At 37.4% G+C, this 25723-nt stretch overlaps 1 protein-coding gene and 1 long non-coding RNA gene across 11 annotated transcripts in view; one reads left to right on the top strand and one right to left on the bottom strand.

The window, feature by feature from the left end:
- The window catches only part of SLC13A1 (solute carrier family 13 member 1), a 214807-nt gene extending 191319 nt beyond the window's left edge, over nt 1-23488 (bottom strand). For all 10 annotated transcript variants that reach the window (XM_037023451.2, XM_037023453.2, XM_073238504.1 and 7 more), the window contains exons 1-2: nt 23373-23488; nt 1880-2008 (exon numbers count right to left, since the gene is read on the bottom strand). In XM_037023451.2, the coding sequence (XP_036879346.2) occupies nt 1880-2008; nt 23373-23471 (228 nt within the window). In that variant the 5' untranslated portion in view covers nt 23472-23488. The remainder of the gene's footprint in view (nt 1-1879; nt 2009-23372) is intronic.
- LOC140849864 (uncharacterized) overlaps nt 16868-25723 on the top strand; it is a 30026-nt gene continuing 21170 nt past the window's right edge. Inside the window, exon 1 of the long non-coding RNA XR_012132154.1 lies at nt 16868-17004. This is a non-coding gene — a long non-coding RNA (uncharacterized lncRNA). The remainder of the gene's footprint in view (nt 17005-25723) is intronic.

Genomic DNA, 25723 nt, shown 5'->3' with positions numbered 1-25723 from the left:
GAAGACTTAAGGACTAAAACTTAAGGAGGAAATGATATTTATTTTCAAATCCAAGGAGTACTATCATGAGGTTTATTTGTAGAATCTTAGCTGTTTAGAAGAAAGTTTAAAGAGACAAAGTGAGTTTCACACTGGAGCTCAATAAATCTGAGTTGCTGAAGTGTTCAAATTACTCAAAAATGGTTGGATTTCCTTGTGGGCTATTCTAGAACCACACACAGGAAGCCTTTCTGCACTCCCTGAGTGATCTCAGCTTTAAGAGATATTGTGGCGGGGAATCCTTGCCTGGAATGGGATGACCCAGAACTCCCTTCCAAGCCTAAGATGCTTTGGCTGTTAAATTTAGTCTCAGGCTGACACTTCTGGGGATAAATAACTCCTGTACAGGTACCAGTAGCCTGAGTAATGCAATGGCTGTTGGCACCTGGAATTTTGCTGCTTCTAGTCAGGCTTCCACATCCTCAAAAGAGGAAGAGATATTTCTTTGGCAGCTTCCACAAAGTCATGCCTTCCTAGGCACCCTTTTCCTCCTATCTCCCTCTAGCCTGCTTGCTATCGAGATGCCCCTACTCCAATTAATCCTGTTTGTATCTCAGCCTCTTTCAAAAAGGCAATTTAGTCAATTTTATTGTTATTAAATCATAAGAGACAAATATGTGACTGTTAATTATCTCTGGAGGGAGGACCACCCAAGCCAGCAGGACAGGGATTAATAATTCGACACTATTTTTTTGCCAACCCCTTCTTTTAATATTTCTTTTATTGAGGGCCAAACAGTATGTTGGGGCATTTGAGAAACTTTTTAAATTATAGATCCCAGATTCTGTGGGGTGGCAGAGCTTCAGCCTGGGGGTGAGAGGAGTTAAAGTACAGCCCTGGCTATATGCCCTTCCTAATCAATAGTGCTGATAAAGAAAAGAGTCAAGATAATCAGGGAGGGGGAAATACAGAAAGAAAAGCAACAGAAAGGATCTGACCAGGAAAATGATGGACTTGGACTTCAAAATGGGGAAGAACAACATGAAAATAAGGAAGGGAACAGCTTCTCCCACAAAAAAGAGCTATGTCACCAGTTAGCTAAAACGAAAAATCTCCACCCACATTATAGTACAGCTGAAACTCAAGATAGCAATATTGGCCGCAGGCAGAAAAGAGATGTCCAAAGGTGATAAATTACATGGACTAGCATCTTGACTTTGACATCTTACCTGAGAGAGAATGTTTCAGCTACGGTTTAGGCAGCTGTATGCTGAGTGGCTAAAGACTGAATGGAAATAGATATTCTGGTTTCAATGCATTTCATGCTTTTAATGGGAAACTGAATCCATTTTCTACAGACGGTTACCCTTAGATTGTATAAAGGTAAGAAACACATCTCAGCATGAATAAACTCCTCTCAGCAAGAACAAAACAGAAATACACATGAAAGTTAATTTGGCTTTATCTTTTGAAATGTCAAGTTTCTGGAAAAGAAAATAGGGAAGGTTTTCTTCATTACAAACAAAAAATTGCTTTTCCAACATTGTGTGAGACTGAATTCTGCTGAATAGAAAAAGCTTATGCAGGATGTGAAATAGTTGGCCCTTTTGCTGGGAGGGAGGCACCAGGCATAGAAGTCAGCCTGGGAAGATAGACACACATTTCTCCCATTGACATGCATGACTCAAGAAGCAGCAGCCTGTTGTTTTTTTTTTTTATCCACCTGACGATGGACACACACGTAGGATTCTAAAGGAGAGAAACAATTAGAAGTTTGGAGGACTTATGTGGAAGCCATAACAACAGGATTATTGCTCCCTTTAAATACAACTTTTCTCAATGGAAATACCAGTGTAAAATAAGGAACCTAATTTTGACAAACATTTATAAGAGGACTTACCTCCTTAGAAGGCATGATCCCAAGCAATGGGAACATTAAGCCAGGTAGCAAAGCTGTTACTGACAGAGGTAAAGCTTCTGTAAGCCAAAATGTGGCCACGACAAAGAGTGTGTAGGCACATTCTGCTTCCTGGAAAGAACAAAGGAAAAATGCAAGATTAAATGACGAGGCTGGGAATTTGTTGTTCACACAATGAGATTTGCTAATGGTGCTGCGTCACAGAGAAAGGAAGAAGAAACTCTGAAGCCCTCTGCACTTTGGAGTTGGGCAGTAAACAGTAATTTCTTAGGGATTCCAAGAGCCAAAACCGAATACACATGAAAACCAAAGACAAAAACATCCTCATCATCAAGTTTCCTTCAACTTTCCTTCAAAACTAATAACAGCACATAGTCAATTTTCTGTGCTCATATCAGGCATATGGATGTTTGTGTTCACCTTTATTTGGCCTGTAAGATGAACTTCCAGCTCTGCTGGAGTACAGAAAGATCCAAGTCATTGCCTTCTCCCTGGGGCAAGACATACCTGCCTTTTAATTGCATTCCTTGGTGCCTGGGTGGGTAGGACCCATGCACGCTGACCTTCCTTTCCTTCTAATAAAAGGGAGAAATCAACCTCAAAGAAATGTCTTGCTGCATGGATGAGACTAAATCAACTCCTAAGTAACATGGACCTGGAGGTGAAGAGTATTCTGCCTTGCTTTTTAAGAAAGACAGGTCAGCTCCTGGGGAGACACAAGGAGGCTCAATAGGAGTGAGACTCTTAGTAGAATCCGTTGCTTTGCTAGGTATAAAAGGGTTGGTTTCTGTTTTAGAGCACTGTCAAGAAATGGTTAAGATTCCAGGTTCAAGATGGTGGCATAGGAACATCTTTAACTCACCTCCTCCCACAGACACAATAAATCTATCACTACATATGAAATAATTCTCTCTGTAAAAAACCTGAAAATTTGCTGAACAGTTCTGCCATAACAAAGGATCAAAGGGCCATACTGAGATGGGTAGGAAAGGCAGAGATGTGATCTTGCCATAAACTCCACCCCTGGCATGGTGACACACAGTTGGGAAGGATCACACAAATAGAGAGCTTCTCCTGAGGACTGAGGGGTTTGTGCCCCACATAAATACCCTTGGAACCTATACCAGAGAGAGCCCTGCAAATGTCTGGCTCTGAGAAACCAATGGGGCTTGTGTCAAGAAGAACCAGAGGGCTGTAAGGAGTGGAGATTCTGCTCTTAAAGGAATTGCATTTAGACTCATTTACCCTGGGACCCAAAGTAAAAGCAGCAGTTTGAAAACTTCCTACACCAACATGAAGGAGATTCATTTGCTAATCTTAAAGCATCTTCCAGAGGGGCAGGAACCTGTTAGGACTCTCTCCAGGGACAGAGGTACTGGCAAGCACTATTTTTGCATTCTCCCTCTACCTTGGTAGTGCTGTAGCTGGCAGATGCCATTTTTATACTTTCACTCTAACTTGCTAGCAGTGGATTTGCCCCATGCCCACTCCACCCCCACAGCCCTGCCAGAGCTAGGAATGTGTACAGCCCATAGGGGCTGCCCCTTGCATGCTTGGCTCTGGTGGTCAGGAAGGATTGTTTCTGGGTCCCATATGTCTGAAAAAAATAGAGAGACAGGCCTTGGCACAAAAGATCACAAATAGTCAAAGCAATCTTGAAAGAGAAGAACAAAGGTGGAGACATCAAGTCCCTGATTTCAAACTTATTACAAACCCATGGTAATTAAGAGTATGGTATATGCATAACACAGGCACATAGATCAATATAACAGAATAGAGAGCCCAGATATAAACCCACATATGAGGAAAGGACAGTATCCTCAATAGCCAGCATACAAAAGAGTAAAACTGGGCCACTATCTTATACCATACACACAAATTAAGTCAAATGGGTTAAAAACTTGAATGTAAGACCAGAAATCAAAATATCACAGAAGAACACATGGGCAGTAAGCTACTTGACATGGGTCTTGGTGATTTGGTTTGTTTTGGGATCTAACTCCAGAGTCAATGGTAACAAAAGCAAACATAAAGAAATGGAACCACATCAAACTAAAAAGCTTCTGCCCAGTGAAGGAAACCATCCACAAGATAAAAAGGCAACCTGCTGAATGGAAGAAGATATTTGCAAATCATTCATCCAATAAAGGATCACTATCCAAAATATATAAAGAACTCATACATACAACTCAATAACATAAAAACAATCAATCCAATTAAAAATGGGCAGAGGATCTGAATAAACAATTTTCCAAGGAGACATACAGATGTCTAACAAACACATGGATTGAGCATCTTTCAACATCACTAATCATCAGAGAAATGCAAGTCAGCTCTGTGATGAGATTTGACCTTACACCTGTCATAATGGCTTTTATCAAAAGGAAAAGAAATAAAAAGCGTTGGTGAAGTTCTGGAGAAAAGAGAACCCTCTTGCTCTGTTGATGGGAATATAAACTGGTGTACCCACTATGGAAAATAGTATGATGGTTCCTCAAAAAGTTAAAAATAGAACTACCGTATGATTCAGCAATTCTACTTTTGGATATTTATCTGAAGAAAACAAAAACTAATTGAAAAGATATATGCACCCCTATGTTCACTGCAGCATTATTTACAATAGCCAAAATATGGAAGGAACCTAAGTGCCCATCAATAGATGAATGGATAAAGATGTGGTATACATATTCAATGCAATACTAGTCACCCATTAAAAAAAATAAAATGAAACCTTGCCATTTGCAATAACATGGAAGTAACTTGAGGGTATTATGCTGAGGGAAATACGTCAGACAGAGAAAGATAAATACTGCATGATTTCACTAACATGTGGAATCCAAAAAACAAATGAACAAACAAAACAAAACTCATAGATACAGAAAGCAGATTGCTGGTTGCCAGCGGGGAGGAAGGTTGAAAGATGGGCAAAATGGGTGAAAGGGATCAAGAGACACAAACTTCCAGTTATAAAATAAGTCATCATGATGTAATGTACAGAATGGTGACTATAGTCAATAATATTGTATTGCAAATTTCAAAGGTCACCTGAAAAAAATTGTAACTTTGTATGATTGATCATTCAACTATGTAGACAATTTCAAATCGTTATGTTGTATATCTGAAACTAATATAATTTGTATATTAATTATATTTCAATTAAAAAAGGTAGAAATTTATAATTATATATGACATAATTTTGAAATGAAATCACCTGGAATGTATTAAATGATCGATAAACGCTAACATCTATTGTATAACTTTGTTTTGCTCTCACATTGCTTAATCTCTGCAAATACTTAGTTGCAGTTGAAAAATTCACAAAAACTGCTGTCTAGGTCCAATAAGGTCTTTTATTTAAGGTTTTGCTGAGCAAAAAATCTCTAGCTCTGCTGCCCTGTGATTCACCTACTGCAGGGTGAGCTCTCTGGGCTTAGTATTTATTTACTCATTCAGCATTCTTGTACTTTCAGTGGGTTTGTAAGAAATCTTAATAAGCCAGAATTATGTCATATCTTCATTGCATTATCTTTTTAAAGGAGAAAGAATAAAGGTGTTTTGATGTTGACAGTTTTTCACAAACTCTGATTCTATCATCTAGACAAACAATAATATGATGAAACAAAGTTCAGCCTTGACTGAATTTCCCTAATTTGCTACAGAGAGAATTTTTGAATATTACCTTAATTGAAAATGCCAGTGCAGGAGAAAGACTAGGTCTGCATTTTCTCATAGTGAGAACACATGGATAACCCAAAACTCCTCATGCTTTTTTTCTATCACATTTGGAAGAATCTAGATTTCAAAAATGAAATGGATCCTCTTACTATTTTGCTCTCTAACCACGACCAACCAGTCTCTTGATCCTATCTGTCCCCTGTCATTTTACCTCTCAACTCTATCCCTCAGCCTACACCCCAGTTTCTTCACTACAGGCAAGGCTACTTCCAAACCAGCTCATCTTCCAAGAATCCACTTTGATTTTGTATGAAAATACAAAATACACTTGTATAAAAGCCAAATTAAGAGACTAGCCACCCTGACAATTATCTGGAACACCAATCTATAAGGAATTGCCAAAAAATCAAAAAAATAAATAGAAATATGGTGCTAATTCTGTCCACCATACATAACCTCTGCCATCATTTCAACATGAATCTACTACAGCTAGGAAGTCATAGTCTGCTCAGATGGGGTAACTTTCAACACAGGATAAAAAGCAAAATTTCAAGTATTAAATTTTTAGCTTGCCTGGACAACTTTCACATTTTTAACTGGCTTAGCCCTGACTTAAAATATTTACCGAGTCAGTGATTTTTTAGTTGCTTGTTGAAAATAATCCCAAATCCTCATTTTTCCACTCAAGGCCACCTTCACTCTAAATAAGACTTACTCCAGTACTTCCCGACATCAACTCTCTACTTCTAAGGAGTTTATCTGCATACCTTCTTGATATTCGGGTTCTGATCCTTCTCTTCATCATGCACCCTCTTTCTGAGCTCTAATCCACACGTTCAGCCAGGGAGTCAAACCAATAAGCCCCCAGATCCTCTAAGTGACAGCATCTACCTGACTGTGACCATATTCCGGACTCCTGCATCCTTTGCCCTAGTTTGACTAGGGGGAGCAGCTGCAAGCTGATGGCCAAGTCTATCAAGAAAATACAATTATTTGACAGACAATGGTATCCACGTCATGGTTTACAAAGCAGCAGATTCTATATTAAAAATAAAACCTGAATTTGTGGCTTCTCTTGAAAACTCAGGAATGTGGTAAGATTTAGGTCATATTCTTCCATATCAGTAGTTCTCCAGACTCGAGGAGAGTGTGCTCCTTAGTGACTAACCAGCGCTTTTCAACCCCACACAGACTGCCTCACCACATGACTCACACTCATGCTTGGCTGTGGTCAGCATTTGAGTAAAATCTGTAGGTAATAAGAATGATACCTACCTGCCCTGCCTTGCACATCTTGCTGCACCATTCCGGAAGCAACATTTGGAGTTGCTCATTTGAATTTCTCTATCTACCCTGTGGGGTCCATGGACCAGCAGCATCTGTGTGATCTAGGAGCTTGTGAGAAAGGGAGACGCTCGAAACCTCCTCCAGACATAATGAATCAGGATCATTTTTAAGTCTCCAGGTGATTCTTACATAGATTAAAGTTTGAGAAGCACTGGGTCACTCCCTTTTCCAGACCTTCCCTTTTATCTGTAACTCTGGGTCTGACTTGGAAAGCAGAAATGCTTCCAGGCAGTATCCTGCCCAAGTTTATACCCTAGACTCAATACCTATTCTCAGAAGTTGTCCTCCTTCATTGTGAGGTTCAAATTTATGTCTTGTCTGTGGCACTTCCCCCAAACACTTACATACAGTTCATATTTTTGCATGAGTCTCAGAAGATTATAATTGCAGCTGACTAAGAAACCATATATGCATTGTCCTTAATAACTGCCTCCCCAGAATTTGTGGGAAATGACCCATTATTCCATATTTTAAAGTTCAAAATCTAGGAATGGAGGAAAACAGAATGATCTCCCTCTGAGTAGGTAGGATAGCCATCTGTTCCAGTTTTCTCTAAGTAGTGCTGGTTTACACCTGTATACAGGTGTCCCTTCTCATCAGCAACCGTTTTCATGCTCAAAAATGTCTCTATTAGGCTGTTAATTATACAGTCATCCTATTGACGGGTCCATTTAAGGAATACCTCCCTCTTCCAATTCCTCTTTGCTATTAGATGATCTTTCTTGATTAGGCTTAGAGTCATGGGCAGGAAAATGTTCTTTCCCATCACAATCCTTAGATAGTCAACAACAGAAGGTTGATCCAGATATGATATCAAGTATTTTATTTTAAGAATTTCTATTAATATGTAGGCTGTTTTTTTAATCAAAGATCTGTGCATATTCTTGTTAAGGAGAAAGGAACAAAAATGAAAGAAAACATTTCATTGTTTCTGTTATTTATATATATTCAAAAAAACTAGGGTGATTAATTTTGGTGCAGTTTCTTCTGATGAAGAAAACTCAAAAGTTGTCTAATTGTGCTGCAGCTCAAAAGGCACTCTGGGTATTTAATTTATAGAACCACCTCTGAGACAGAGGAAAAAAATTGCTTCATTTTGTTCCTGAAAATTCTTAGAATGATCCATTAGCTCTAGCTATACCATCTCTGTCTCCTGCTGATCTCTCTGATTTTTTTCTCTTTTCTCTCTTTCTGCATCTTCTTAGCAAACCCTGAAACATATCCATCCCACCATACACCGTAATCACCACTACTATTACCACAAGCAAACAATGATAAAACAACAATAAAAGGCCCACCATCAAGTTCATTCGGTTGTGGGTGAATGGTTTTCCCCTCTTTCAATCCCTCTTAGGCCTGGCGAAAGGTGTGAGTACATCTGATATCTTTATTAAGATTGGCTCTGCAGCCATAACAAGTGAACATTTGAATCAATTCTGTTCTAGAGATAGCAAGGCATTTTAGTATTACAAATTCTTGAATTGAATGAGAGCCACACAAATAATGTCTACTTTTATTGCGAGGGAAAAATAGAGAAAGAAAAAAGACTCAAAATTATAATGAAGACTAATCTTACAAAAAGTTTTTAAAATCATGATTCTTTCTCAAAATACCACGTGAAATACCAAATAAAAAGAACTTCAAAACTTCAAAAGATAAAAGATTTCTTGTTCAAAAATCTATATACTCCCTACCATTTCTAAAAGTTACATGAGTTCAGCCAACAGAACATATCCAACCAGAGAGGCAGCTGTGCAGAGTACAGATGTGAATCCCATTCGATAGTATGAAGTGTGATATCACTTATCCATGAGTTCCTGCTGCGTGTGTGTACCCTGAGACGCCTGGCTCATTTAGGGCTGTCTCCACTGTTTCTGTTGTACGTAGCTTCTACCGTACTCCCAGAGACGTGAAGTTTTTGCATGTGGACTGATTACCAGTATGGAGAGGAAATTTCTGTTCTTGGACATTTAAAAAAATTGAAGTATTAGAAGCCTTCTTAGCACTGTATAAGAACATAAAGAAAAATAATATAATAAGCACACTTGCACACTTCATCATATTTTTAAAATGTTGACATTTTGCTGCATTTACTTGAAGTTTTAAAATAAATAGTAACATTCCACATGCAGTTCAAGACTTATATGTACCACTCTTCCATTTCTTTGTCAATCTCCAAAGTCAACCACTGTCTAGAATGTAGTTTGTATATTTCCTATCCATGTTTTCATGATTTTACTATGTGTAGACCTTATACACGAATAAACAATGTGAAGTTAAATGTTTGCTACATATCACTTTTCAGCCTGCTTTTTCACTCGTGAAGAATGCCTTTTTACTCTATCATTTTACTCGTGGGTTTCAAATGCATTCATGTTTATACATGTAAACCTACTGTTAATTCATTTAAAATGGATATAGCATTTCTTTTTATGAATTGTTACTATTCATTTGCTTGTTTTTCTACTGATGGCTATTTGGGGTTCCTTCCCCAAAGTTTTCATTAATATAAAGCTATGAACATCTTTATACCTAGCTCCATGTGGACATAGGAAAGATTTACAAGCTAACGCATAAAAGTAGTAAGGAAATTTTAGGGCAGAAGGGGTACTTTTGAACTTTACTGGGTATTGCCCAATTGCTATACAAGATGGTTGTTACCTGTTTATATTAGTAGCAATAATGTGGGGGAAGTTTCCATTCACCAACCATTGGTATATTGGACTAATATATTTATTTGACTACTGATGGTATGAAAAGTTCTTCTTAATTTAATTTGCATTTGCTTGAATACCACTGAAGTAATTTTTCATGGTTAGTGAACATAATTGTTTGTCTCCTGCAAATTACCTTATTTATAATCTCTTTCTATTTTTTTCTTGTGTTGTTTGGATTTTTTCGTCATGAATTTGTGGAGTTACTTTTAGATTCCTATAATTTCTTTATAAGTTATGTGTTTGCAAATCTGTTTCTTAGTCTCTGGCTCATCTGTGAAATTCGCTTTGTCATTTTTTGGTTGACAAGATTTTAATTTTAATGCAGTTATTTTAAAATCTTTTTTTTATGTTGTGTGTTTTTACTACCTTGTTTGATAAATTTTTCCTGTATTACATATTCCCATATTTTTTTCTAAAGGTTAAAATATTTCTTTTTAAGTGAAAGGCCAGTTTATTTGTGTAGGAAATTGATACCTTATTTTTCCTAAATGAACAGCCAAAATGCCCTGGCCTTTTCTATTGGATAGTCCATCTTCATTCCACTAATTTGTTCTATATATTTCCTGTGCCAAATTTCTACAAATGAAGACACAGGTATTTCTGGGCTCTTAATTTTTGTCCTTCAATCTCCTCCTCCAACTACCACTTTTTAAAACTCAGTTCCTGCAAAATTAAGCTTTTAAAATTATCATTGCTTTTCAATAAGTTTTACAATCTGTATCTCAAGTCCCTCCCCTAACATTTTTCTCTAACTTAATATTTTAGGCTTTTACTCTTCTTTTTGAATTTTATATTTAATTCAAACACAGAATTTATAGTGTAAGAAATGGCTTTAAAATATGTCAGTCTATGAACGTTTCCATTCATTTAGGTGTGCTTAAATTCCTTCTATAATTTTTTGTTGTTTTCTCCACAGGGTATTATATATCTTTGTTGGATATCTTAGTTATTGTTGAGAACGAGGAATTAATCTCATTGTAGAGGATTTTTTCATTTCTGTTTGGTAGTTTTAAAAAATTATTTTCATCTTTGATGATCTAAAGCTTAATTCATGATGTTTCTAAATATGGATTAGTTTTTAATTAAATTGTTTCATACGTAGAAATGCATATTCAGTCTCTGACGACTCATCTCATTTTTTAATTCTGGAGAATTCAACCTTTATTACTTTGAATATAATCTCTCCTCTATTCTCTCTTTTTCAAGAATATCTTGAAAAAAAAGAATGCCTTTTATGTCTGTGTGGGGAATTCTAAATTCATCCTTCAAATTATTCCTTCACTTAAAACATACTTCTTTATCATTCTGCCTGATATTTTAGATGAATTCCCAGTATTCTTTCTCAGTTGACTGATTATGTCTTCCAGTATACTCAGTAAAGTTTATTTCATCTGTTGAGTTTTTTTTTAAATTTCAGAAACCATGTTTTCCATTTCCAGGATTTCTAACTAGTTATTTTTTATATTCACCTGTTTTTGTCCCTATTTATTTTTTAATAGCTTTTTTTGTACGTCAATATAATTGATACACAAAAACCCATGTATATTTAATGTATACAGTTTGCAGTTTCAGACATATTTTTCCTACACAGTGAAACTCACAACAATTAAGGTAATAAACATATACATCACATCCAAAAGTTTTCTAGTACCCTCTTGTTGATTTTTATTTTTTATTTGTGTGTGGTAAGTACACTTAACATGACATCTACCTTCTTCACAAATTTTCAGTGTACAATACGGTATTGTTAAATACAGGCACTATGTTGTACAGCAGTTTTCTGGAACTTACTCATTTTGTATAATTGTAACTTCATTCCAACCGAACAAGCCTCCATTTGCCCTTCCACCCAACCCCTGGCAACCACCATTCTGTTCACTTCTATGAGTTTGACTACTTTAGATAACTCATTAAAATAGAATCAGGCAGAATTTTACCTTTTAAGACTGGCTTATTTCTCTTAGCATAATGTCTCCTATCTTCATCCATGTTATCACATATGGCAGGATTTCTTTCTTTTTTTAAGGCTGAATATTTCATAGTATGTATATATCACATGTTTTTTATCCATTCATTCAACAATGGACATTTAGGTTGTTTCCATATCTTGGTTGTTATGAATAAAGCTTCAATTTCTTTGAGATTTCGGTTTCAATTTTTTGCATATATACCCCAAAGTGGGATAGTTGGATCATCTGATAGTCCTATTTTTAATTTCTTGAGGGAGCCCCCCCATACCATTTTCCATAGTGACTGCACTATTTTACATTCCCACCAAAGTATCAAAGGGTCCAATTTCTCTGTCTTCTCCAGCACTTATCTATTTTTTTCTTTCATCAGGGATTTGCATTTCCCTGATGACTAGGGACGTCGAGCACCTTTTTCTATACCTCTTGACTATTTATATGTCTTCTTTGGAGAAATGTCCATTCAAGTCATTTGTCTATTGTATAATTCTTGACATTTCACAAATCAGTTGACTGTATTTGTATGGTATTTATTTCCAGGCTCTCTATTCTGTTCCGTAGGTCTGTATGTCTGTCTTTATACCAGTATGACACTGTTTTAATTGTTGGAGATTTGTAAAATATTTTGAAATCAGTAAGTATGATGCCTCAAATTTGATCTTTTTACTCAAAGTGCTTTGGTTACTCAAGATTTTGTGGTTCCATATGAATTTTCATATTGTTTTACCTATTTCTGTGAAAATTACCATTGGCATTGTGATGGAGATAGCATTGAACCTATAGATCACTTTGGGTAGGGTGTACATTTTAATAATATTAAGTCTTCCAATCCATAGACATGGGATGTCTTCCCTCTTATTTTTTCTCCTTTAGATTTCCTTTTACCAGCATTTTACAGTTATAGTTTTCAGTGTAGATGGCAAAACTCTTTGGTTAAGTTTATTCCTAAGTATTTTATTCTTTTTGATGCTACTGTAAATGGGGTTGTTTTCTTAATTTTCTTGTCTGGTAGTTTGTTGTTAGCGTATAGAAACACATCTAATTTTTTTATGTTGATTTTGTATCCTGCTACTGTACTGAATTTATAGTGCAAACAGGTTTTTGGGGAACCTTTAGTGTTTTCTACATATACGATCATGTTATCAGCAGACAGGGATAATTTTGCTTCCTTTCTAATTCAGATGACTTTTATTTCTTTTTCTTGCCTAATTGCTTTGGATAGGATGTTCAATACTGTGTTGAATAGAAGTGAAGAGAGGGGGCATCACTGTCTTCCTGATGTCAGAAGAAAAGCTTTCAGTTTTTCATCATTGAATATGATGTTATCTGTGGGCTCATCATAAACATCCTTTATTATATTGAGGTATGTTACTTTTTTACCAAATTTGTTGAAAGTTGTTATCATAAAGGATATCAAGTTTTGTCAAATTGTGTATCTGCATCTATTGAGGTGATTATGTGATTTTTTCTATCTTTCATTTTGTTAATGTGATGTATTAAATTAATTGGTTCATGTATTTTGAATCATCTTTGCCTCCCACAGATAAATCCCACTTGGTCATGTTATATAATCCTTTTAGTGTGCTAACGAATTTTGTTTGCTAATATTTTATTGAGGTTTTTACATTTATGTTCATTAGGGATGTAGACATGTAATTTTCTGTGATTGTAGTATCTTTGTCTGGCTTTGGTATCAGGATAACAATGACCTTATAAAATCAGTTTGGAAATATTTATTTCTCTTCAATTTTTGGAAGAGTTTGAAAAGGAATGGCATTAATTCTTCTTTAAATATGTTGTAGAATTCACCAGTGAGGACATCTGACCCTAGGATTTTTTGTTGGGAGATTTCTGATTGATCAAGCTCGTTGCTCATTATTAGTCTCTTTAGGTTTTCTACTTTATGATTCAGTTTTGATAAGTTGTATGTTTCTATGAATATATCCACTTCTAGGTCATACAAATTTATTGTTGAATATGGTATATGATTTTATTTTAAAAATAATTTATTTTTCATTTTGTGGATTGTTTCCCTTTCCTCACCTGCTGATTTCCCTTATTTTTATTTTATTTGGAGTGCTTTCATCTTTGCACCAATCTCATTGTTAGTCATTCTTAATTGCATGCTGAAATTTTATTTTCAGATTTATCCTGAGTGGTAGTTGATTAATTTTTGTGTTTTTTTCTTCTGTACTCATTATTCCTTATCTAGAAGCTTTACGGTTCCCTCTAGCCAGTCCCTAGCTCCCAGTCCAGAATGTGCTTAACTTGGCACTCTGGGGTCCTGTCCTGCCAGGACAAGGCAAGTCCAGTCATCTAGCTTCATCTGGTAGCTTGTATCAGGTCTTGGCTGGGCAGCTGGGCAGGGTCTGCTTCTTATGAATACTGCCACAGACCGTGGTCGGCCTAGATTTTTTCTGTTTCTTTCATAGCTGCAAGAAAACTACTCTCTGCCCTGATTTTGTGTCATTGACTCCAGGATGATATGGGAATACTTTTGACCGCAGGTTCAGAAGTGACCACAGGTTCACTCCCCTTATTTTCTTTTCTGACCCATTCTTATCTACAGAAATATCTATTTGTTTTGTGTTTAGAATGGGTAAAGGCGTTGGAATAGGGGGTTCTTAACTGTATAAACTCCATCAACTAATAATAGGACCTATATACATATAAATGTATTTAATAGTGAAGACATCTGCCAAATAAACAGATCTATTTTCCTGACTTATGAATAAGGATTAGGATAGGAAAATAACATTATGAATGCTTACTATGTGCCAGATGTAATACTTGGTGCTCCACATGACTCATTTTATTTAGTTACCACCAAAATTCCATAAGGAAGGTATTGTAATTCCATGTTCAACTGAGTACCAATGGTCATATTGCTAGTATGTAGTAGAGTTGGGATTCAATCCAAGTAAAAACTCCATGGCAGAAAATATTTTTCATTTACTACCCTATTCCCAGCATCTAAAACACTACCTGGCATGATGTAAGCACTCATTAATATTTGTTGAGTGAATGAAGATTTTATTCTCTGTGTTCTTTCTACAGTTGTCTCTATAAAATACTCAGTAACTATCCTAGGCATAAAATTCTTTAGTACAGAAACCCTTTTTCTTTGACTTGTTCTCTTTTCTGTTTTGTTCCTACCTGCCTGGCACTGAATGATCCTAAGCCTCACCCCAGTGGATGACCGTCATTAGATTTATCCCAGAGGCATCATCTCTCTTGCCAATAGACTAGAATTGGAATTAAAACTTTGAACTGCATAGGCTGCTTCCTCATAGCTGACACGTTCCAACTTCCCTGGAACCTATTTAACAATATCAGAGTCATGTCTTGTTTTAACCACCTCAGCTAAAGGCAGCCCGAGCCCTTGCTGCAGAGGCAGAAAGGGCAAATGAAGCTGTGACTAGGCATTTGGATGATGGCTGCCCCCAAAGTCCTGATTGTCAAGTTGTCCTGGGAAGTGTGGCTGATTATATTTAAAAATCACCTTGGTTCCCTTTTAAATTATAGCTCCAGATGGAATTGAAATATAAACTAGGCTTTAACTATATTCTTTCATCCTCTTTTTAATGACACTGACTGATATTAAGGAGTAATTTGGCTGATGAATTAGTATAAATGTGGGTATGATCTCCTCTCAGCACAGCTTGAAAAAAATTGGACCAATCACAGGCCTCACTCACTGCAATTGATTTTCTAAAGGAATGCAAAGCAATTAAGAAAGGAGAAAAATCATGCATTTTAAATCCGTGTGCTAAAAGAAAAACATTATTATTATTTGACAGGGCCTGTAAAAGGCTTTACATGGTTTGGGATACACCTACCTCAACTGGTGCAGAGATTTTTCAAAATTCAATCCACATTATTTACAAAGCTTAAATGATTTGAAAAATTCTCATCTTGGAAGATGGAGAATAAGAGGGAGCTGAACTATGAAATAAAGGAAAAAACTAGCATTTCTTGTTAGTTTTTAGCCCAAATGTATAGCAGGGAAAGGCAATTGGTGGCTCCACTATGCCAATTAATGGGGGATTTTTAACTCCTTTTCATTTAACCTCTGCAGCTAATTAGCAATGGAGATGTACTATCTTCACACCCCTTGCACACAGTGCAACTGGAAATAGCCAGAGTTCATGTACTTCTCCAACCTGACTATGCATCACAGTGTGATCAAAATGTAGTCTGTGGATTAATTGCTATGGAATCAGGAGGAGTTTGGTGAGTGTACAGCTTCCTGGACGTCACATTCAGAGGTTGTAGTTTTAACAAGTACCTCAGGTGGATCTGGGGCAGTTAATCCACAGAGAGCATTTAAAACTCTTGTTTAAGTCTTGTTCATTTTACAGATGAGGAAGTGGGCCAGGGGTAGCTTTATGGAATCCCTTAGGGAGTTTTTCAGAATATGCTGGATAAGGCAGGGCAGCCTAAACTATGCTGCAGCAAAACTCCCTAAACCTCAGCAGCTAAAAACAACCAAAGTTTATTTCTTGTTCACATTATTTGTCCATCACGGGTCATGGTTACTCTGCAATCCAGGCAGAGGGAGGCCTCATCTCAACACATGCTCTTGTAATCACAAACCCAGAAAAAATGGAGTAAGGCAAACCATACACTAGCTTTGAAAGATCTGATATAAATACCATTAAAGAAGCAATATCATTAGTGGGCTTGGGAATCAGACAGGCTTGTGTTGAAATCCTCCCACTTCCTTTATAGACTATGTGACTTTGGGAAAATTGCTTAACCTCTTTGAGTTTGCTCATCTGTAAAATAGGGATAATACTGACTTTTCTAATGGTTGTTATGAGGCTTACAATGGACATTCACATATGTTATTAGGTATAAAAATGTATCATGGATGATGATAAGAAAAGAAGAGCTTGCAAAAGAAGAACTTGGTGGAAGAGACACCCTCCTGTTATACCCGTATTCTTTTCTGTCTTTTTGTCATTCTTTTTACTCTCTTTGAAGTCCCTTCCTCTCATCATCTTCTCTGTCCTGCATCCCATCCCATCCTTCCTATAAGGCCCAGATTAAGTCTCCACATCCTTCTGCCATGAGGGATTATCGATTTATACATTCAGCAGAGTTAGCAATGATCTACTATGTGACAGGTGCTCTATTTGGTATGGAGGAGAGAAATTAAATAAAATGTTCCATGTGCCTGAGGTATTTATAGTCTACAGGGGGAGGCAAAGATCAAAGTACAATGGAATACACAGTATAACAGAGGTCGACGAGTCCATGAAGCAATGAGAGCCTCAAGGGTGGTTCTCAGATCGTCACAGCTTGAGCTGCCTTTCCCAAGAACAAGGCAGGAGAAGAGGGTATCCCAGGGAGAGGACAACAGGCACAAGTAAGAGAGACAAGAACAGTCATAGTGCGGGTAAGATTCCTCAAGGGAGGAACAACCTAAGACAGGCACAGTCGCAGGGGGGCCATCAGGTGAGAAATTGGGGATCAACAGAGGTGAGGCTTAGAAGCTCACCCCCCCTGTTTTGAGAGAAATCTTCTGCATACGTGGATGTTTTGTTGCCCTTGTCTAGCTTGGATTAATACTTAGTCTATAGGCACACACGTGATCATCTGATCATCTACATTTGCCCTCTTACAGCACTAAATTATGTTTTCTACCTTTATCTTGCATCTACCTACCACTTCAGCATTTTATTTAAAATAATAATAATAAGGGAGAAATGTGGGATCCACATATAAATCAAGTATAAAAATCAAACGAATATTCATATTTGACCTGATTGTTTATAGTTCATAATGTGTGATCAAAAGCAAAAGTTTCTGTGATGACTGCCCTTGCACTGTTCACCATGTAAGAACTTATTCACTATGTAAGAACTTGTTCACCATGTAAGAACTTGTTCATTATGCTTCAGAAGATTGGAGACTGATGAGAATTAGGCTTGGGGTGGATTAATGATTGTGCATTGAGTCCCCTATACAGAATTTTATTGTTGTTAACAACCATTTGATCAAAAAATATGAGAGATGCCCTCTCAAAAATAAAAAATAAAAGAAAAAGAATAGTCATAGTGTTCCAGGGAGTGCAAACAGTGAAATATTGCTAATGTGGAAAATGGGAATGTGGGCAATAGATATTGGGGACTTTGGGGAGGGTTGTTAGGATAAATAAATGGCAAAAATCTTAAAGATCCATCAGTGTATACACGTTTCGTTTAGATAGTTTGCCTCTGTAAGTGAAGGGAAATCCTTGAAGAAGTTGACCAGGGGTTCAATAGGACCCGGTTGTCATTTACAAAACAGTACTCTGGCAGGAAACTGGGGGAAAGAGTGTGAAAATGGCCTATGAAAAAGAGAGATGATGACAGCCTCAAGGAAAGCAGCATCAGCAGGAATGGAGATGGAGAAACAGGTGGGATGGGGGTAAAGCAACATGGGGTACGTAATGGGGGCTTAGGAGTATCTGAAGCATCTGAGATGACACACAGGTTTCAGGCCTGGAAATGGAGTGAAGGGTAACAGATTCTTTGAGATAAAGAAAAGAGAAGCAGCAGCAGGTTGTGGGCCAGTGGAACTGTATATGGTTTCGGGCTGAAGGGGCTTGAGGATGATGAATTCCTAGAGGTTTATTCACCTTTTAATTATACATCTATAACACAAATGATTTTTTAAAATACTTTGGCCCATATTTATACACAACCTTATTTTGCGATTAATGTTTGCCATAGTATATATTGGCTTTCCAGGAATTGTGCAAGCTACTTGAAAGCAGAAACATTTCTTTCAACTTCCGCCCATATTCCACAGTTTACTCAGCATACTTTGAGCTTAGCAAGTTCTCATAGGATATTCCTATGGTAAAAATATATCAAATATGGATTTCTGGTTTTGTTTATCTGCCACATTACTCTTAGCATGATTTCTATTCTTTTTTTTGATTTCCATCATTTTGATCCTCTTCTGTGTCTAGAACATTCACTTTCCCAGACTGTATAGCATTTCCCCGTTCTCTTAAATCCTTAGAGATTTTAAACCAATATTTAAAACAGTATCAATTGTTACTATTAATATATTTGATTGTTTGACTTGGCCATTTAACAGTTCTTTAAGTTTTCTTGGAATTCCTACCCTTTCTTTTCTGTGACATGGAGTCTTACATTTTTTTCCACTCATTTTCATTTTCTTTGTCCGACTTCCCTCCTTTAGCCCTTAAAAGTGTATATGTCTTCACAAGCACTATATATCTTCCATTGGTTTATTTCTTTTTTAGATTTAACATCGTGAGTCTCTCATGTAACACTTATTTATTATGATTTCTATCATAACTTCAAAATCATGATGCATCACATGTATATATTGTGAAGGAAACAGAGCAGCACGTGACAGCTGCCGAGATAGAGCCGGCCCTCGGTGCTGTGTTTTCTCCCTCCCTAACTGGTGCCCTTCCAGCTCACTAATGCCCTGTACGGGTGACTCTCCCCTTCTCTTCTCTCTTCAAGTCTCTCTTGGTGTAAAATTTTTTCTAGAGAAATACTCGTATATCTGAGAGAAAACTGAAGTCTGGTCTTGGTTTTACAACCAGTCTAAGTAAGAAATTCTGCTCAGTATCCATGTGCTGTCTCCTTGTCTCCTTACCTCCAAAAGGAGTCCTAGTTAGGGATGACCTAGCGTCAACCTACACGGAGTGGGATATACCTGGAGGAAATGCGCTCTATATGCTGACAGTATTATTGTTCGATTTTCTCCACTTACTACTCTTCAGACAAACCTGGCCTTCTTTTTATCTTTTTGTTTTATTAATAAAAGTACAAAGAAAAGTCCAAGAACTGGAAAAAAAAAGTAAGGAAATAGTACAGAATACCAAGAAGTGTAAAAATTAGCAAGATGCTAGAAACAGTCATAAAAGAACAAAGTTGCACAGAGAATACCACCAGAACTATGGCATGTAGCTTAAGCCACTTTCAAAAAATTTTTACCTGGGGACATTTAAGAAATTTCCTCCAAAATGAGAAAACCTCAGTGTAATTATTAATTTCATTCATATACTTACATAAATAACAATTATATTTCAGGTTTGTTTTATTGATCACTCACTACTAACTGGAGAAAGACTAAGACGACCTTTGTGTTCATGAGACAATTAAAAGACAGCATGTCTGATGCCTTAGTGTAAAACAGTAAGAAAATAGGATTTCTTTAGTAAAGTGACACACCAATGTGCTAGGAGTACACTTACTACCAATGTAGAAACTATAAAGACACAGATACTCAGTTGTAGTTGAGATCACTCACTCACTCTAGAGTCAGACAGATGTTGATAGGAAACATGTAATCACAAACTGGCCACATTTTGGTAAACCTTCACTGCATGTGTTTCTGTCTGTGTTTCTAATCTGCAAAACTGGACTAATCATAATACCTACTCATAAAGATTAAATTTGAGTTTCTGTTTGACTTATGCCCATGGGTTCTGGAGTGAGACATATTCTCCTTTGCTATAAAATATTTCCATGAGAACACTGAGAAACACAGTCGTAATGTCTTCCAACTGACAGATACTCAAATGCCAACCTAATGCCATGCCTCCTGGTGAATGTTTGGGCACAGGTATGAACCGAAGGGGCCCACACCTAAGATGACGGCTGCTTCAGTTCTCATAGATCTGTTCCCGGTTACAGCCACTGCGATTTTCTACATTAAAGACACTGAGTAGCATGAGGCCAACTGAGGACATTGCTAGGACACAATTTCCTTCTGTGGTTTGATCTGTCTAAAGTAATATCACAAATGACTGTATTTTTGACAAATGATTACCAAGTCACTCTTAATGTCACCCTTCAAAATAGATGGTAAATCTTCAAAAGTACAAGATATAGGAAAGTCTAAAAGCCACCATTAAAGTGTGAATTCTGAGTTCTGACAGAACCCAAGTTCAAATACAATTTATACACGTCTACACAGCCTTTGTTGGGTCCCATATCTTTGAGCATCAATTTCCTCAAAGTAATATGAGAATGATAAAACATATGTGATTATCCTATTGGTTTGTAATGAAGGCTAAGTAAGATAATTTGGATAAAGCAGTTAGCAGAATGCCTGGGACAGAAGCCTGCTTTGCAAAGTGAATCCCCTCTCCTTGCCTTTGAATATTACATTGCAAAACCACTGAAGGTCTCTCATTCATGCCACATTTTTTGAATTGAGATGGAATTCAGGTCAGGGTAAGGCCAGTCTATAGAAACAACTCAATAACCAGTAGGAAAATGAAAAAAATTCAGTCAGATATTCACTCTTTGTTGGTTCCATATCATGTAGATTCATTGTGCTTTTATAAAGTAAACTAGACCTTTTTGTTTTGCTTGAATTCTTTAATTATTCTATTACCATGTGTTTAGAAGCATAGGGTTCTCCAGTTTGGTAACCTGAAAGTTACAATAAATTGATTTGCATCCATATTAGAGTAAGCCTCTACTTAAATTTTATAACTTCCAAGGGTTCATATTCTCTGAAGTAAAAAAAGTTCTACATTCATTGTAAGCAACAGTGAAAATAACATTCTTTGAGTTTAATTAGCAGTTGATTGAATAGTTAAATGTGCATTTAAAAGCCCAAAATGAAATCATGTTATTGTACTAGGAAAAAAAATTCTCCTGTTAACACTGATTGAGTTTTAACAAATGAGATAGTTATAGAGAAAGGAAAAAGGAACACAGTTTATCAAACATAACTTGATGCAAGGCCTCTGGTTTCCCACAGATGTAATGTACTCTTTTCATAGCACCTTGGAAAGAAAGAAATACTGCATTTCTTACTTTCCAATAAATGAATCATGCACTGAAACCATTGTTTTTTTTTATTTACTTGTTTTCACTTTCAAAGAGTTTATATTCACTTTCTGTGAAAATTATGAAAGATAAAGTGTTATGTGTGTATATATTGAAGAAGGACAGATGATATGCAGTCATGGCCTAAGTTTGTCTTAACCAGTTTAATTTCTTATTTTTTCTGCTATAATAAGGACTTACACTGAGACTATATAACCTAGAAATATGGAAATATAACAGGGGTTCAGGTATGTCACAGCCAGCTCTGGGGGACTTGTAAAGAGAAGGCCATCTAGGTAGAGTAACATTTTTTTCAAGCAGGGGGTGCATTCAGATTAGAGTCCTGTGTCTATGGCTCAAATTTGTCCTCTAGTTGTTGTCAGGGACTCATATAGGGGTCCGCACAAGTGCCTGGAGAGGAGGGGCAGGGAGAAGAGTGGAGAGTCACAGAATTTGGAAAAAAAGAAGAAACAGTGAAGTAAAAAATGATCCGTGCCTTCTGTTTTTCAAGAAATTCTGTTAATCTTTGGCGGTTGAGAACAATGTTTGAGCAAAAGGGGTGGGGAACCTCTTCGCTGCCTCCACAGGGCACTGTGAGATCTCAGCAGAAGGGGAGGCCCAGCCTGGGTGGCTACAGCCGGGTGGCTGCCCCCGGTGGGAGGTGCTGTGCGGCTACAGGTGGCAGAGGTCAGTCCCTTTGCCAGCTTTGCAGGTACAGAAGGCCTTGGGAGAGTCCACAAGGCCTTTTCATCTTAGCTTACATGTATTTCCTTCAGAGATTCCCAGACCAGAGGCAGACTTCTGAGTGACAGTGGGGAACCCACTATATTACAATGACTATGATTCCATTTTAATGCAGACTGGTATAACCTTTATTAATACTTGTCAGAGAAAAACCTCAGAAAGGTTCTCTTCTCCTCAGAGGAAAGGCAGCACGCGGTGGTGAGAACCGCATCAGTTGTGGGGCAACGCATGTGGAGAGCCTCTCACCACCCCGTTTACGGTGTACGCCAGACATCGCTCCAAGGAAGCGCTTAGTGAGTGTTCATTCACTTAATCCCTGCAACCCTGTCATGACCCCAATCTTACATACGAGAAAATAGCATCACAGAGAGGTTAAGGAATTTGCCCAGGCCACAGAGCTCATTATGTGCCAACCCTGGGACCTAAAGCAGAGGTACTGGCTCTAGGGACTGTCCTCTTACCACCAAGTGACACTCATTATGCCTGGCATAGAAAAAGGTGTTTACTAAATGTTTGTTGATTTTAGCAGATGATTGAAAATGCACTGGATTTATTATTCTGGATTTAGTGGACTAACCACACTTAAAAGCAAACAGAAAAATGCTCACAAGTATACCAAAATGAAATAAAATCTCAAATGATCAGAACATAGTACTATAATTCATTTGATTTTCTGATTAACCAAGGAAAATTACTGCAGGCTTTCAGTGTCTTCTTACCCCATGGGAAAACTAAATTTCCAGGAGGTTCCATGGCCCACACCAAACCACAGAGCTGACAAGTAAATTATCTGTGCTAGACCCTGGGGCTCCTGATTGGTTTTCTAGCTCTTTCCCCCAGTATTACATTGCTGCCTGATCTCAGGGGATGGGATTGTGCTAATCCAAGATGCTCCCCGGAGATTAATAACTAGAACAACAAGATCTCAGGTGCTGTGTTTCTTTTGTTCTTCTTCTCATCTAGTTGCCAGCAGAGAATAATTCTGACTGAATATACCACTTAATTATCCTAATTAATCATACTGAAAGTCAACCAACATTAACCATTACAAAGGAGAAAACTGGACAGAAAAACACAATGTGTGACTATCCTGACTTCAAACCCAAAGTGTCACCACCTATTCAGCTCTGAGCCAGGCAATTACACAGCAACAATAAAGGGTAATTTAATAAGTCAGAAATCCACCAGCCTATTTTGCAGCTTCGCTTACCTTGGTGCGGAGGATGATTGGCAATGGCAGTAAAATTAAAAAAGTGAAAACTACAAGGAGAAACCGACGATAAACTAAAATATAACTGAAAAGTTTCATTGTCCTGAATAGGTGCCTTCAATAGTGTTCTCAAAATAGGCAGATGTTAAATAACCAACCTGGATTAATATTTCTCTAGCCCATCATCTTCATTTACTGCCCCAGACTGACCAACCTGAGTTAAAATTAAATCTTGTTTTTATTGTTTTACTGTCACAATTAACATGGAGAGATAAGCTCAAGAGGTTTTTTTTTGTGTGTGTGAGAAATCAGACCATTTGCTGGCATGGCTTTTGAAAGGTAAAACTGTTCTTTCCCTATATTCTTTGTGCATATTGATTGGAATATGGACTGACCAAGTCTAGGAGAAGCAAATCATGAGGCTGGTTGAGTTTTCCCACAATGAGGCCCCTCTGTCCTTTCGATGTTCCCTGACCTCCTGGCTTCACATTTCGGCAGTATCTTGAACAGGTTTCTACTGGATGCCTCCAGGGCCCTTTCTAAGGAAGCACATTTTCAGTGTGCGAATTAAAATAGCAACTCCAGTAAGTAGGAATTTCAGTGGATGGCACTGTGAAGGGGAAAGTTCTGGGTACAGGTGGATTTTTCTGGGACTTCTCAGATAATATATTGAGGCAGTCTTCTACACTGACTACGTGAAGTCTGGTTCAGAGAAGAGCTCCTGACCTTTCTCACTCATTCGCTGCACTCATTCAAAAGATATCACTGCTTCCAATATTTGGTAGCATTTTTCTCCCCACTACCACATTTAGTAGCACAATGATTCCTTCCCTGTTTGAAAGCCAAGCTCTGTGTATTTCTTAGACTCTATTATTGCCTCTTTTGTGATAGGAAATGAAAAGTTACCATAAAGTCTATATAACCCTCCACTCTATGACTTTTTCAGGACTGAGTTTATACTACTGTGCAATTCTGACTTGATAATTATCAGGGAATCTGCACAGAGATGAGTCATTAGGGAGAGAGAGAGAGAGAGAGAGAGAGAGAGAGTGTGTGTGTTTGTGTGTGTGTGTGTGTGTGTACATGTACCTGTGAAGATGGAGACTGTTCCATAGTGACACGGAGGGTGGATTTGGAACTCCTCAGGGCTAGGGACTCTGGTTTGTTTCTCATTATGTTGTAAATTAATCATCCAAAACCTCAAATAAACAACCGTTATGCACCCACGCCTAGATATAAACAAAACATTCCTTTCTATAATTTATAATCAATTTCTCCCAGCCCAAATAACTTCAGTTTTATGTAAACTATGGGTAGTGTTTATACCTTATTTCTAATTCCACGCTAATGGAACTCTGCTTTCTTTTCCTGTTGAGGAAGATAATTCTTTCATCAACACTCCCTGTATTGTTAATGGAGATGAGGAGCATTACTTTTTTCCTTTATAAAAGTCTACATTTCTAAGGATATATCACAGATGTGAGTCAGGAAAACGAACATAGTAAACAGAAACGAAAAGTCTCCAAACCAGGAAGGCATATTACATCTTGAATCTCTAGGTAAAAGAAAGAGGGTAATTCTAAATAGCTGTAATTGGTAGTGAGCAGTAATAAAAAACACAAAAATAATAAATAACATTAAAAACAGAGTTACTCAAAGCAGTTTCAATACTTAGTTTTTTCCAATGTAACATCCTGTAAAGTTCATTGCATACTTTCTTTTCTTTTTTTTTGCTATTTTTTGAAGAAACCATTTCTGTTCTCAGATTTTCTTAGGCCACCTGGTGAGACCATTTGAGCCTCACTTCTCATCTTTGAGGATTTTACTTTGGGAGATGACACCAAAAATGAAAAGATATGTGTGTGATATTTAACAGAAATGAGGGACTATATTCGCTGGTAACAGTGGCACTCAAACCAGACAGAGGCTGGAGAAAAAACAGGACGGTTGTCAATTCCTTCTTTCTGTGCTCTATTTTTTATATTCTGGTGCTGATTTCTCACAGATGAAGGCTTGCAGGACCCTGCTACTGTGGCCTATGGCTCTACTTAACTCGACCTTCTGTGGGTACCCCTTATTAAACAATGTTTCCTCCTTTTCTTTACATCCAGCCAATCTTCTGTTCTTTGGTGGTTTTCTCTTCACAATCATAGTAAAGGTCTGACAAAGTAATTTACACTAAATGTGGATGACTGATAGAGGCTGCATACCTCTGCAAGAGTGACCAGGGAATGAGGCCCTAATGGGAGACTTTGAGCCCTTTGGAAACATATCTTAGGGTGTCCTTCAAATCACATGACATTGTAACTCAGTTCCACAGTCATCAAATTTCAGCACTTCTTTGTACAGAA

The sequence above is a fragment of the Manis javanica genome, chromosome 6 (genome assembly GCF_040802235.1).
Source record: "Manis javanica isolate MJ-LG chromosome 6, MJ_LKY, whole genome shotgun sequence".
NCBI lineage: Eukaryota > Metazoa > Chordata > Mammalia > Pholidota > Manidae > Manis > Manis javanica.
The sequence above is the reverse complement of the archived record's forward strand: the minus strand, read 5'-3'. Positions and strand labels throughout refer to the sequence as shown.